Source organism: Hydra vulgaris, chromosome 01 (genome assembly GCF_038396675.1).
Source record: "Hydra vulgaris chromosome 01, alternate assembly HydraT2T_AEP".
In the NCBI taxonomy this organism is placed as follows: domain Eukaryota; kingdom Metazoa; phylum Cnidaria; class Hydrozoa; order Anthoathecata; family Hydridae; genus Hydra; species Hydra vulgaris.
Window position 1 is genome coordinate 1422320 of NC_088920.1, and position 15776 is coordinate 1438095.

General features: G+C 27.4%; 1 protein-coding gene across 5 annotated transcripts in view; it reads left to right on the forward strand.

The window, feature by feature from the left end:
• Positions 1 to 15081, forward strand: part of LOC136074995 (NACHT, LRR and PYD domains-containing protein 4B-like) — a 79648-nt gene extending 64567 nt beyond the window's left edge. For 4 of the 5 annotated variants that reach the window (XM_065787178.1, XM_065787180.1, XM_065787181.1 and 1 more), the window contains 2 exons: positions 8958 to 9014; positions 14429 to 15081. In XM_065787178.1, the coding sequence (XP_065643250.1) occupies positions 8958 to 9014; positions 14429 to 15036 (665 nt within the window). In that variant the 3' untranslated portion in view covers positions 15037 to 15081. The remainder of the gene's footprint in view (positions 1 to 8957; positions 9015 to 14428) is intronic. The other variant, XM_065787182.1, reaches the window with a different exon arrangement.
• Positions 15082 to 15776: the final 695 nt, after the last annotated feature.

The following is a 15776-nucleotide window of genomic DNA, read 5'->3' on the forward strand; positions in this document are numbered from 1 at the left end:
ACAGATGACGATAGTGTTTCATTGGGAAATTGCAGCTGGTGATTTTATAAATAATGCTTGCCGAAAAATTTTTTTATTTTAATTAAAACACGCTTCAATGCCAAAAAATTTAAATTTTTTAAATCTTAACACTTAGTTTTATTTTCTTCTAATTAAAGTTTATGCTTCAACACTCTCATTGGTGACACATTTTTTTATAACTATATTTTCTTCATTTTTTGCAAACGCAGCAAGATTTCAAAACTACGTAACTTAATTGTGGCACTTTTTATCAAATCAAGATCTTCTTTATTGCACAAAAGTGAGGGTTTTGTTCTCCTGTAGTCCTTTCCATTTGAAAACCTTCTTGAATCTGTAAATGATTAGAAAAAAGGTCTAGATAACCATTTAAATACTTACGTAGGATACAACGATTTCCAAAAACCATTGGTCTTTTTGTACCTTAAACAAAACTTTTTAAAAAAACTTGCAATGTTTGGTATAGTAAATAAACTCCAGTAAAGTAAATAAAAATAATTTGATCTCAGCATATCTTTCCAATAAAAAGCAGAAAGTTTTGTTCAGAAATTTACTATCAAAACCATCTACTATTATTGGTGGATAGTGTCAGGGTAGCGCTATGGGTCCAACGTTATTCTTATTTTTTATTAAGGATTTAGACTTTGTTGTTAAAAATTTTAACTGTCACCTTATATTATTTATATGAATATATATATATATAGAACTTTCAAAGATTAAGGAACAGTCACAGTAAAAGTATGAGTACTTATTTGACGAGCAACACAGGAATGAATTTTAGTAAACGGAACAAGAGACACTAGCTCTTGAGAACAGCGCCTACTATAGTATTTATAGAAAAGAGAAAGAGAAGCAACATTATGACAATGTGACAATGGTTGAAGGTTGGCTGCAAGTGCAGGTCTATCTATGTTTATAATGAGTTTTTGCACCTTGTCTCAAAGAGAAAGGGCATCATCCACCCCAAATATGGCAACAATATTTCAAAGAATAACGAATTTGAGATTTATAGAGACAAAGAATAGAATCTGGAGAAAGAAAGTGTCTAGCACAATAAACAGATGCAACCTTAGCAGACGCTAACTTTGCAATCAGTTTACTACATGGTTTCAAAGATAAATTGGAAGTAAGAGTTATTCTTAAAAGACAAAAAGGTAGATGACTAATTGAGTACATTACAGATAATAAATATAGGAAAATCTAGATTATTGCAATTACGATTAGCCGGAAATTTATTGTGTGTTATTTGAGTTAAACATCCATATGCCGTAGCAGATCCTTTTTAAGCACAAATGCTCCATCCAAGCAATCTTAAATTGTTAATTTCTTATCAAGACAAGAATTAATGGTAATATCATCAACGAACAATACCACCTTAGATATGAGAATTTCAAGGAGATCATTTATGTAAATAAATAAAAAAGTATAGATTCAAGGATAGAACAACGAGTAAACCATAATGTTACTGGAAAAAGGAAGAATGATGTCCAACGAGAGTAACTTTAATACTACGGTGGGTAAGAAGGTGTTTAATAATCTTAAAGATGTTACCTAATTCACCATAAGAGGAGAGCTTATGAAGAAAAGCAGTAGGCGAAACTTTATCAAAGGTTTTAGAACATTTAAAAAATTGAGAGCTAAAGCCTTAGCCTCTCCACATCTATCTAATGCACGAATAAACCCATAGGTTATTTCCGTTAACAAATCAGCACTTGAACAGGAAGATTGAAATCCATATTGATGATCAGAAAGTAAGTTATTAGATTCAATATGATAGATTAAATGTTTTTTAATTAAAGACTAAAAAAACCTTGCTTCTGAAAGGAAGTAGGCTAATGGGACGGTAGTTAAACAAGTAGATTGTTCTCCAGAATTTTTGAAGAAAGGGATAACAGATACAGATGCGGCTAGAAAACAAGACTCTGATAAGCATTTAATAAACAGATTGAAAGTATATACGACAGCTCCAGAAAACACTTCTGCAAGACTAAAACAGGATTGTTGTCTGGACCACAAGCTGTAGAAGAGTTTAAGGAGGAAATAAATTTAGATATAGAAACTGGAGTGATTCGAATATCAAACAATAGATTAGCCTGTTTCGCGGCTATATCACAAAAGATGTGTTTAGAGTAATCAAGAGATTAAATTCATGGAAAGTATCTAGCAAACAATTAAGCTTTGTCTTTTTCCTTAGGTGCCCAGCGTTTTCCCGGCCCAGCTTTTTCTTAGGTGAGGTTGTCACCTCACCTAAGGAAAAAACTGAATTTTTTACCTGCGTGACCTTTAAAACATGTAATGATGTTGTAATAAATTAAATAAATTGATTATTTCACTTTTAGAATAATATTTTATTAGGCTAAAATAAAACTATAGTAGAAAACATACAAAAATGTTATTCAACTTTTTAATTATAACAATTTAATACTTCTTGAAAAACAAAAAATATTGACAGTAATCAATAGATCAGCTTTTTAGTTTAAAAAACATCTTAAAGTAAATAACAAACTTTTTTAAATTAAATAACAAATTTTTATTAATAAAATAATAATAAAAATAAAGTGCAACACCAAAAAAAAAAACTTTTTTTAAAACTTTTTTATTTTTTATTTTTATTTAGGTGCCCAAAGAAGTCCTTACTGTCTTATTACAAAGCACCGCGGATGAGCATTTAACTAGTATTTCACGCCTCCTCCCTAACCGATGTCGCAAAACTTGTCCAGAGGTAACCAGGGGTCCTTTGTTTTTGTGGCAAATGCGCTACCACTGCGCCACGACTGCGCTTAAATTCTTTTTGGTATGATTTCAACAAAGAGAAGTTTATTTAACCTTTTTACGATTTCGTCTTAAAGCATATAAATAGCTTTACTGCCCATCCAATCATTATTTTATTGCTATACTCTTGTAATATAGGACTTTCTATATACCATACAGTGATATCAAACAATAATACTGTGTATGATTATATAACACTTGTTATTTAATCATACGCAGTATGATTAAATAACAATAATCTTTATAACCACGATTTATATTACTTCTCAAGTAACATAAACCTTGGCTGAATCATTAATTATATAATAGACAAAGAGAATAACTTACTTGGTATGTTATTGTCATCATCTAAATATTAAACAAAGAATTATTCGATTAAGCTTAAGCTTTTGGAAAGCCAATCCTTCTTTATCATTAATTTCAAATTTTATAGAAACTAATAAACAAAAAAATATACTACCCAACATTTATTGCATATATATATATATATATATATATATATATATATATATATATATATATATATATATATATATATATATATATACTTATGTATATTCATAACTTTAATACTTTAATTTTTAAAAAATTAGCGGTTTCCAAAATTTCAATTTTTCGTAAAAATCAACGGAAAAAGTCCGTTAAATAAAATACAGAACTTTCTCCGTAAAATACATTGTTCCAACATGGATCTAACGTACCATATGTAACAAAGTATAAACAAATAGTAGATTCGGTATCATACGGTTTGACAAAGAGGCGTTTTAAAATAAATTCATTTTATATTTTCTAAAGCTATGTTTGTTCTTAAAATGTTTCGGTTAAGTGAAGTTTATCTTATTAGCCAATTTTGCTGTAAAATAAACGTTATTACATTGTTATAAATTATTATAATTATTATAATATATATATATATATATATATATATATATATATATATATATATATATATATATATAACAACAATTATAAATGTATTCTATAAAAAGGGTGCTCAATGTTCTTAAAAGATCAGAGCAATAATAAATTATTAGAAATCACTTATTAATTTCAATTTTTTTACTCAATGCTTTGTCAATAAAGACTCTTCAGAAATGAATGCTAAATATAATAAACTTCAATTCATACCAAAAATTAAATTGCAGGAAGTCTTACATTTAACTACCACAACTTTTTACACCTATGCAACATTTTATACATTAGTGACACTAATTAGTGTGACCAATGTGAAAAATGTTGCAATAGTGAAACATTTTAACAACATTACAAAAAGAATTCTTTAGAGGTGCTTATTTTTATTTTTTCCAAATATGGGGAATATTATTATTATAATTTCGGTTGTTTTTGTAGTTTATATATATATATATGAAGGGCGCAAAGAAAAAACAGGGAATGTCAGTTTTTCGAAATTTTGAGATAGCCCTGCCTGCCGATTATGCACTGCGATAGCTAGCTTCTGTCAAAGTACTGATGTGAAAAAACAAGTATAGTCAGGTAAAAATAGCCAATTAAAAATACCTCTGCTACAGAAAAACATGGATTGTCAGTCCTCTGCAACATAAAAACAAGGATAGTCAAATTGCCGCTTCACTAGAGACCTATGTATTTGCCGTATTTTTGTCACGTGACAGCAATTCAAGATGGCGGATGTAAGCACACATCTAAACAGTCAATAAATGGAAGAAAACGGCCAATAAATGGAAGAAAAACAGAAAATGCAAAAAAAATGAAGCTGTCAAGTCACTTAATGGGAGAAGCTTGCAACTGTGCAAGGTTAAAATGCTTTGAAAACATTAGTATGCATGCAACGCAGACAATTTTGTACAGGTTTAATAGGCTGGGTAAAAAAGACAAACAGGACGTCATAATTCAAAAAACGGTGAAACAAAGACGACCTAGTAAAGAGGAGATTGAGGCCAACCTGCACAGTTATTCATATCAGTATCATTTGCTAATTCCTGATGGAGATTTATGCTCAAGAATGAAGATTTGCTTAAAGGCAATATTGTCAATATTTGGAGTGACAAAATCCAGACTTGAGAGAATTCAGAAAACATTGACATCATCAAGTGAGTAAATCTAGATCTTTTAGCTGTATTTTTATGCTTAATCTTCAAAATTAGCTGTAATTTCATTAATAGAAGTGTAGAATAACACCTTTATATCTGAAATCTATTTCACAGGTTTAACACCCACTGACAAGAGAGGCAAGCACAACAACAGACCGAAATCCTTCATGGAGGAGAAAGTAACCTCCATCATAAATCACATACGTTCATTTCGAGGACGACAGTCTCACTATACTTTGAAGGATACAAAAAACTTTACCTCCCAGAGGAGCTAAATTTGACCAAAATGCATGCAATGTATCTGACAGCTCATCGAGGAAAAGCATGTTCAAGAGAAAGTTACAGGTATCTGATTTCTATGTAGTACTGCTAGTTTAAAAAACTTGCCTCTTCTGGGTTGTTACATAATTTAGCTTAAGATTATTGTTTTTTAAAGAATTGTTACAATTTTTTTTTTAAGGTTTGCTCAGAGTGGATAATCAAGTAAAATAAAGATTTAATGAATTTTTTATATTTTGACAACTTTTTATTTTGTGGCTCGTTGACTGTTAAAAATTTGTAACCTTATACAAAAAATAATATAAAATTATGTCCCATCTTATATTAAGCTAGGTTCTTTTATTGCTCAGTCACCTTTTCTGCCTCAGTTATGACCTTATTGTGTTTGGTGGGTGTGAAACTCTTAACTTAACGAACAAAGTAAACAACAAAGTTAATAATGTATTTTTTCTGTTACAAACAGGCGCATCTTTGTTTATAAGTTCAACATTGGATTTGGGTATCCACGCAAGTATACTTGCTCGACTTGCGACCACTTTAAAATAGAAGTTGCCAAAGATCACTCAGAAGAGGAGTTAAGGCGACTGACAACAGAAAATGAGCTACATTTGAGGAAGTGTCAAGTTTTTTATGACCGATAAACTATAGCTTTGCGGAAAGTCCAGATACTTCCAGATTTTGCTGCAGTTGCGTTTGATTTCTGGAAAAATCTAATATAACAACGAATGATGTTTACTACATGCGACAATTATCAACGTATACTTTTAATGTACACAATTTATGGAGTGGTGACGTCAACCTTTTCTCCTATGATGAAACTGTGGGGAGAAAAGGCTCTAATGACGTGGCTTCTATGCTACTTTATTTTTTCACAGAGCTGCTACCTGCTGAAGTTACAAAGCTGGATTCTGTGATTCGTGCCCTGGTCAAAACAAAAACTGGACCATCATACAATTCCGGCATTTCATGGTTCACCACAAAAGACGTTTTACCAATGTGAAACTAACCTTTCCTATTCGCGGACATGGCTGTCATAAATCAAAAACAACCAATGAACACACCAGAAGAATGGTACCAGCATTTCAGGGAAACAAGAAAAAAATCTACTCTTTTCAAGGTTGTCACAGTAACTAACACTATGCTACTGAATAAAAATTGCTAAATAGAAGTTGGAAAATTACATTTACAACTTCTATTTAGCATCTTGTCCAGTCAAGACACAACCTCTGCGTGAATTGATCTTCTCACAAGACCACCCTCGTCTGATGCAGTTTCATGAAAGCTGGAATCGATTATTTATCACAGCTGTTATGTCAATGCCTGTTGGTATAAAAAGAACTTTACAGGCAGCCCTTCAACCATCCAACAGGTTACCTTTGCTTATTTCAGCCGCTAAGTTCAAAGACCTACAGAAATTAAAGAGTTTTGCCGACAGGAGGCAAAAGATTTTTATAGCAGTCTTCCATATCATGAAAAATCAACCGTCAACAACGATGAGATTGATGCCTCTGGAATTGACGATGAAGAGGAAAATTAATTATGAATAGCTGCTGCCCTCTATCAAGGCCTGTTTTTTCCTTGTATTTTTTCTTGAATTTTCTTTTTATATTTTGATTTAAAAATATTTTTGTAGTCAAATGAGTTTAATATATTTTAAATTATGTTTTAATTTTTTGTTCTATTTTATGTTTAGTTTTTTGTAATTGTAGCTTGTAAATGTAGCATACTTGTTATTTCTGACAATGTTGCATGTTTGGTTAAGTCTCTTTGTCATTTATGAGTGTCCACTTTAGTTTTATAAGAGAAAAAAATTTTGTGCAACGCAAAAACAGGGAATGTCATTTTTGGACATGGGTGACATAAGGCTTTCATTAAAAACTTTTTATATAAACTTGTTTCAAACATTGTCTGGATACTGATTACAGACAAACAAACAGTAAACTACGCTACGCTTCACTGACAGGTAGCAGAAGTAATACTTCTCTCAGTTTGTGAAAAATTGACATTCCCTGTTTTTCCTTTACACCCTTTATATATATATTCATATGTGTATATATATATATATATATATATATATATATATATATATATATATATATATATATATATATATATATATATATATATATATACATATATCTATATATATATATATATATATATATATACATATATATACATATATATATATATATATATATATATATATATATATATATATATATATATATATATATATATATATATATATATATATATATATACATATATCTATATATATATATATATATATATATATACATATATATACATATATATATATATATATATATATATATATATATATATATATATATATATATATATATATATATATATATATATATATATATATATATATATATATATATATATATATTAGTAGAAAATCACTTAACTAAATTTTTTCCATTTAACACTGTGTTTCATCAACAAAGATTCATCAGAAATGGATGATCAAATTAATAAAACTTCAATTTATACCAAAAATTAAATTACAGGAAGTTGCAAATGTCTTAACTACTATAAATTTTCACACATTTGTGGAATTTGCTGACACTATTATAAAAAGAATTCTTTAGAAATGATTACTTATGCTATTTTTTTAAAATGTTTTTTTAAAAAGGGTAGTTAATGTAAATATTATTTGAACTCATTTATTTTTATAGTTTTTTAGGAGAAACTTATTTTCGTGCCTACATTTAGAATTTCTAAATGTAGGCACGAAAATAAGTTTGTGCGAAAAAACTATAAAAATAAATGAGTTCAATTAATATTTACATTAACTACCCTTTTTAAAAAAACATTAAAAAAAACAGCATAAGTAATCATTTCTAAAGAATTCTTTTTATAATAGTGTCAGCAAATTCCACAAATGTGTGAAAATTTACAGTAGTTAAGACATTTGCAACTTCCTGCAATTTAATTTTTGGTATAAATTGAAGTTTTATTAATTTGATCATTCATTTCTGATGAATCTTTGTTGATGAAACGCAGTGTAAAATGGAAAAAAAATTTTGTCAAGTGATTTTCTACTAATATATATATATATATATATATATATATATATATATATATATATATATATATATATATATATATATATATATATATATATATATATATATATATATATATATATATATATATATATATATATATATATATATATATATATATATATATATATATATATGGTATTTTATGTCATGTTAACATTTACTTAAAAATCTAATTAGTGTATAATTAATATACTATCTTTTTATTATGAAAGGATAAATCATACAAACATGATGTAGTATACATTAACCCAATATCATTTTAAAGTTACTTTACGCCTCAATCGGTTTCAATTGGTAACAAGGGGCTACATTTACAAAATTTTAAATAAATATAATGTAAATCAACTTGATGTCTTATATCTTATTTATTATAAGATGTCTTATATCTGAATTTAGACGTCTAAAGGTGTTAACATTTTAGATGCTAAAAACACGTATTTGTGCTAACTGGGCAGTGTAAGCTACTGCTAGGTAAAATGCTACGTTTTAGTTACGTAAAAATAGCGAACATTTTGCATCTAACATAACGAATCTCGTTTACCTTACAATAAGTAACTTAACTTTAAATAATATAGGGGTTTTACCTTATCATAAAAGTAAACTTATTGGTTTACGCCGGCTATTTTTTTTTTTTTTTTTATTATTTTTTTTTTTTATTTTCATTTTTGAAAAGTTAAACAAGTTAAAATTCTATTGCATTTAAAATGAATTTTCATAGGCAACTTCTTCTTTAAAAAAAGAGTGATTGGTTGTTCTGAAGTTAAAAGTATAATAGGTATGAAAGTTTAATTTTTTTAATATTTAAGCTTCTAACTAGTTTTAAAAGCATACTTTGTCTGTATTGACTTGGTGGAAAAAACACATTTATATGATATTAGTATTCGTTTATCACACATTATCACACATTTATATGATATTAGAATGTAAGAATGAGTAATTATGTGATTTTTATTTATGTGATAACAAAAATAACTCCTAACTATTACCAAGTCAAAAAAAGTAAAAACTATTATTGAAGTCAGGAAGATCTAGCGCTCATCATCTTAGGGAGTGAACAATATTACAAGTGCACATCAGTTCTAACCTATTAGATAAAGACGTGGTACAGAGTTGATTAATTAAAATTTCTTCTTACCCATATATGCTTTGTTGGATACAGTTTGCAACTGGATGTTAAAAGCTGCCAAAGAATTTGTTTTGAGTGTTTTTTTATTCAAACACTCTCAAAAGTGTTTGAATAAAAAAATCTCAAACTTTTACTCAAGAAAGAACCCAAAATAAGTTGAATTTTTTGCAAAGAAATGCGAATCCAACAAGGCAACAGAACATAAGGCAGGTTATACTAGATTAAGTCTTGCCAGATGCAGGGTGATTATGATGATATTATAAAACTTTATTAAAGTATTAGCTTTCAAATTGAAATAATTATCAATTTAAAATTTGTGAATTTTTTTGTCACGCCTCGTCACCTCTCTTAAAAAAATAAAAGGATGAATAATATGTAAAGTAATTTTATTTGAAGCAATCCACCCACATCCACCCACATCCACCCACATCCACCCACATCCACCCACATCCACCCACATCCACCCACATCCACCCACATCCACCCGCATCCATCCACCCGAAATTCTAAAACAAACCCCATTTTTAACAGAAAGCAAGCAAAGCCAAAATTCTTTAAATAAGAACGTATTCAATTTCTTGAAAGTTATTTAAAAAGCTGCCTTTGAAAAACTTATTGAAAAGCAATATTAGATATTTTAAGTAGAAATCTTTCCTATAAACATAGTATACTCTAAAAATACTTAAGTATGCACTCGAAAAAACAATTAAACTTGAAAAATCATTTTAACGATAAAAGAATTTAAGACAGCAAAGAAAAAAATCAAAGGAATAAAAACTTAGACAATAAGCATGGTAGCATTTATCGATAAAAAAAATAGATTCATCCATATAACCATGAGAAGGAACCTCAAAATGTGCAGCTTGGGGGTGGGGGGGGGTTAGCAACACTTAGAAAAAGGTTGCAGTGATAAATATAGATAACCTTAGCATTTATTAACTTTTTAATAAAGAGTGTTTATGGTTTTAGAAGAAATGGTAATTCATAGGACTCAGAAAGATTGTTGCTTTTCCTCAACAATATTAACAATATTGTAACAATTGTTTGCACCGAAGAAGTGAGTTTTTGGGTTAAATATCACCAGCAAGTGGGTGCTTCAAGCCGTTATAAATAGACATTAAATGACTGATTGTCTATTCTATAATATTTTTTTTGTTACGACTGAAGTACATAGATGTGTTATCAGAAAAAAGAAGCTACTTTAGAAGTTACATTATAAAGAAACTTGAAAAAAAGATAACACAGGAATAGTCCTAGAAATAGTGAAACCTTGTAGCATGGGCGACGAAGCATGTATCTGGTGTTTGAAATAGCTAACTTCCAGATACGTAACGCCAAACATTTATTAGTTTTTAATTAAGTCAAATAAAGATGCTTTGCAAAAAAATGCGCTAATTGGAGCCTTCGATCAAAAAAGCATTAAATTTTTTTCCATTCCTGCTTAAAACGTAAGAGCAACAAGTTGATATAGTATTTCTGTACTCTTCTTAATATAAGTTATTTTCATCAAAAGTTTAAAGTTTCATAATACAGTCTTTCAGCGTGAGAGACTGTATTATTACACTTGTAAGTCTTAAGTTACTAGTAAGATGCATAGTATTAGGGTGAATATTGTGTAGAGGAATTACAAGATGTAAATGTTGGTAAGAGTGTTACATAATTTAAACCACCGACTGAAAACAAAGAGTAACTATGTACAAGATAGAGCTGCAGACGAGATTTAAGTCAAGAAATAAAGTTATGTGATTTGAGCTGAAATAAAGTTATGTGATTTTTATCTTTAAGTTTCATGTTTTTGCACTATGTTGAATAATTGTGTTTTTCTAGTTTCTGGATGCCGTTTTTGATGTTTTTTATTACAAAAAAGTTTATTTTCATCTAGTCTCTGTTTTTTCCACATTTTCAGAAGGATTTATATTCAATAGAGCACACAATCTCTGAAGGAATCAAATTCAACAGAGCATACAAATATCTTTATGAAAATGAACTACTTTATGAGTCAATTTGGCTTTATGTAAGATACATCAACTAAATATGTTTCCAACTGGTATGTTAAATCTCAAAGTTGGTTGAACACCTACGATATACGTGTAGATTTTCTTTTGAACCATCAAATGCTTTTGATATGGTTACGTGCATGAGCTCTTAGTTAGTTGTTTTATAAATATCAAAGATAGCACTGTTAAAGAGTAACAAGTTTATATCATCTGCAAACATAATGTTAGTTTGTTTTGAGAGGTCCGCGATGAGCAATACAAAACTTTAAGTGATATTTTCATTAAAATAAACACCTAAAAGTTTAGTAACATAATTTCTTTTCATTTCAATTTTATCAATAAATATTTGAGGAAATATTGATGGCCAAAAACCGCTGTTTTGAAAGCGAATGAAAGAAGATCAAAGATTTTTGGTATTTTAGTTAATTTATTACATTTGAACCAACGCGATACAAATTAAAGTTACTTAGCAATACGGAATTTATTGCTTTTGTTCTTTTAAGTTAATTTAATACCATTTTAACAGATTTTTATTTAAACTGTAGTATTTAAGTTTTTGAAACAAATTATTATGATTTACGTTAAAAATTAAAGTCTTATAAAGGGCAAAAAAAACTCCTATTGAAAACTGATTTTTATCAAAGGAGCTTGAGATTTTTCGTCCAAATTGAATTATTGCGTATTCCGTTTAACAATTTTTTTTTAAACTAAAACAATTTTTGCCTAACAGTTTTTTTTTTTTTAATCTTATTTATTATGTGCCGTATATTAAAATTTACAATGAAATAAATCGTGTTAATAAATAAGAGAGCTGGAGCAAGCAAACGACATAAACTGTCTTATCATCGAGCCCCATTTACATTGAAAGAATCGTCAGTTTATATACAAAAAAGAAAAGTAGTTAAGTACATAATAAGAATTTTACATATGTTAGTTACAATATAAATATTAATATAATATAAATATTAATGTTGAATTATCACGCAATTTATCAAAGATTAACAACAACATTAAAGGCATTAAAGTTTTTTAACAAAATAAAATTAAATAAAAATAAAACTGCAACAAAAGACCAGTAGTGTCGTTGACTATTTTTTAGATAATTTATATTATTTTTGTATTTATTTTAAAAGAGATATTTTAAATCAAAGTCATTTTGTAATAAAAGATTCTTAGATTCTTTCCTGAATTGTTCCAAAGAGATGTTTTAAATATTCTTTTTTTTGTAATAAATTTTTAAAGTATTTCCATAGAAACGGTCCACGGAATTGGATTTGGTAAGAACTTAGTTTTAAATTAGTTTTTGGTACCATAAAGTTGTTAATTGAAAATCTAGTAGGATACTTGTGCGAGGTTTCTCTAAAGTAAGACTGAAATACAATAAGAGAAAGCCCATGTTTTTACACATGAGTTGTAGAACTTGGTGTATATTAAGTTTATAGATACTTAGGGCACCAAGCTTCCTTAAAAGAGGTTCGCAATGAAAAGTTCTGTGTGCACCAAATACAATCCTACATGCGTGTTTTTGCTTACTATAAATTTTTTTAATTTACAATAATTAGTACTACCCCATACAATATTACAGAAAGAGATAAAACTATGAATAAATTAAAAGTTTATTTTTTTCAAGGAAGCGGTGTTAAGATATGATTTAGTTTTATATAATATGGAAATATTTATTGAGATTTTATTTTCTATGCTTTTATATGTGGTTTTCATGACAAATTTTTATCTAATATTACTCCTAAAAAATTAACGAATGGTTCCCTTTTAATAAAAATTTTATTAATCAAAAGATAAGGTAATTTTAGGGAAACATCATCACCTGTACTAGGTTTGGAGAATAGAACAAATTTAGTTTTTTCTACATTTAACGAAAGCCTAAAACTTGTAAACCACTCGTTTATCTTTAATAGTTCTTCGTTAAAATTATTAATATGGTACTTTAATGTGCATAAAGTAATTCTTTCCCTAGAGCTATTGATAACACTTTTGCCAATATTTAAAAAAGCATCTTAACTCGTCAAAGCTTAAAGCAAAAAAACCGATTTTGGCTTAGATATTAATTCTTCTTTAACATGTCTAGAATCTTCCAAGAGCCAAGTCTTAAACAAAAACAAGTCATCTATCAAGGCTCTTGCACTCTACCACTACGGATGAAAAATCAGAAGAGCTGATTTTTTTGCTAACTTTCAATCTTCTCTGTTAAATCTGTTTTATTCCCTACGTTAAATCTGTTCTATTCTCGTATGTCGTAGTTTTGTTTGCCTCGTCTGAGTTTTATCTGGGTTGGTGAATGTGTTGTTTTCGAGAATTCATATATATATATATATATATATATATATATATATATATATATATATATATATATATATATATATATATATATATATATATATATATATATATATATATATATATATATATATATATATATATGTATATATATATATATATATATATATATATATATATATATATATATATATATATATATATATATATGTATATATATTTATGTATATATCGTTGTTTTGATTATGTGATAATAATCAACTCTTTTTCGATTTGAGAGTAATCAATATGTCGTGGAATAATCACAAAATAAATCAATAAATAAATAGAGGGTTAGATGAGAAAAGACAAATTTTTTACGGTACTTAAAGTTTCATGTCGTTTGGCACTCATCAGCCATATATTTAAACCAAGAAAAAACGTTTAAAAATACAACTTTAAAAAAAACTAAAATAACGTTACAAAATTTAAAAAAAACAATGGAATGAATTCTGACGTCAAATAATAATAATAATAATAATAATAATAATAATAGCAATAACAGCAACAATAACAATAATAATAGTATTAGTAATAAAAATAATAATAACAATAATTATATTTCATGAATTATGTAATAATTATATTTCATGAATTATGTCATAATTATATTTCATGAATTATGTAATAACTATATTTCATGAATTATGTTTATATTTCTATAATCTGGATTATTATATTAGTTATCATTTGTTTGTTGTTTATATTAATAATTGCATTTAATTTCTTTAGATTTTTTTTATAATAGTAATGATTATAAAGATAAAGAAAGTTTATTCATTGAATGCTTTTATGAAAGTCAATCGTTATATAATGACGAAATAAAATTATTCGTTGACAAACAAAAGTACATTTGGAGTATTTCTATTCATGATGGGAAAACATCTTACGAAACTGAATGTGATAAATACTTTGTATATAATTACATAAAATCTGGAGAAAAGTTAGCATACTTAAGTATTGATAAAAAATACTTAAATGATAAAGAAAAAGTTCTTTTAGTTGAATGTTTAACTAATGTTCGCAAAGTCTGCATAACACTTCCGAACAATTTCAAAGAGTGGAAACCGGAAGATAAGATTGAGATGCTGTTAATATCAATTTCATGTTGTTGTAAAACTAAAAAGGATTTTGAAGAATACATTTTCCCGTGGTTTACTATTTGTGAAAAATTACATCTTCAACTTCACGATGACATAAATTTTTTTGAAGATGTTTGCGAAAAGATTTGTTGTTTAAATATCAATGATTTTAAAATATGGTACCGTGAAAAAGTTTTTTGTAACCTCGATGAATTAAAACGCTTTATTGTTCCTCAAAAAAAATGTTTAATATTATAAATATATCGATTAAAAACAATTTTTATAAAATAAAAAAATACAAAATTTAATGTATTATTTTATATCTAAATTTATTTTTATATTTACGAGATTATTTTATTAATATTTATTTAGTATTTAGTATTACTATTATATTCGAGTCTGCGCATGACGCAGAAAGAAACATTATTTAACAAACTTTTTATGTCTATCAAAGACATAAAATATATATCAAAGATATAAAGCTGAACATGTTACCGTAGTAAACATGATAAGCTTCTAATACTACAAAAAGAGACAATCTTGACCTTTTTACAGAAACAGTCAATATGAATACTGTAAAAATTAAGTAAAAGAAAACATTCAAGATCTAAGAAAGAATTTTTATGTTATTAAAGCTTGACATTTGTTTGTGATGCCTGCGACAATTAGAAAAGATTAGATAAGATAAGAGTGTAAATGAAAATCGACGATTAGATTAGATTTAGAGTGTAAATGAAATAACATGTAAAGATAACGAAGATTTATCCTGCGTAAAAATAATATAGGGGAAAGGTTCCCGAGACAACAACGACCTAAATTAACATCTGTTGTCATAATGGATCAAAATCGAAATAGCAGATTTCGTATTGATAAAAAGCAGATATTGTGTTGATAAAAAGCAGATATCGTATTGTTATCGATAGTTATCGCATTGTTATCGATAGTTTTACAAAGAGCAGCGATAAAAAGGATTAAAAAAGAATAAAAAAAAAGTCAAA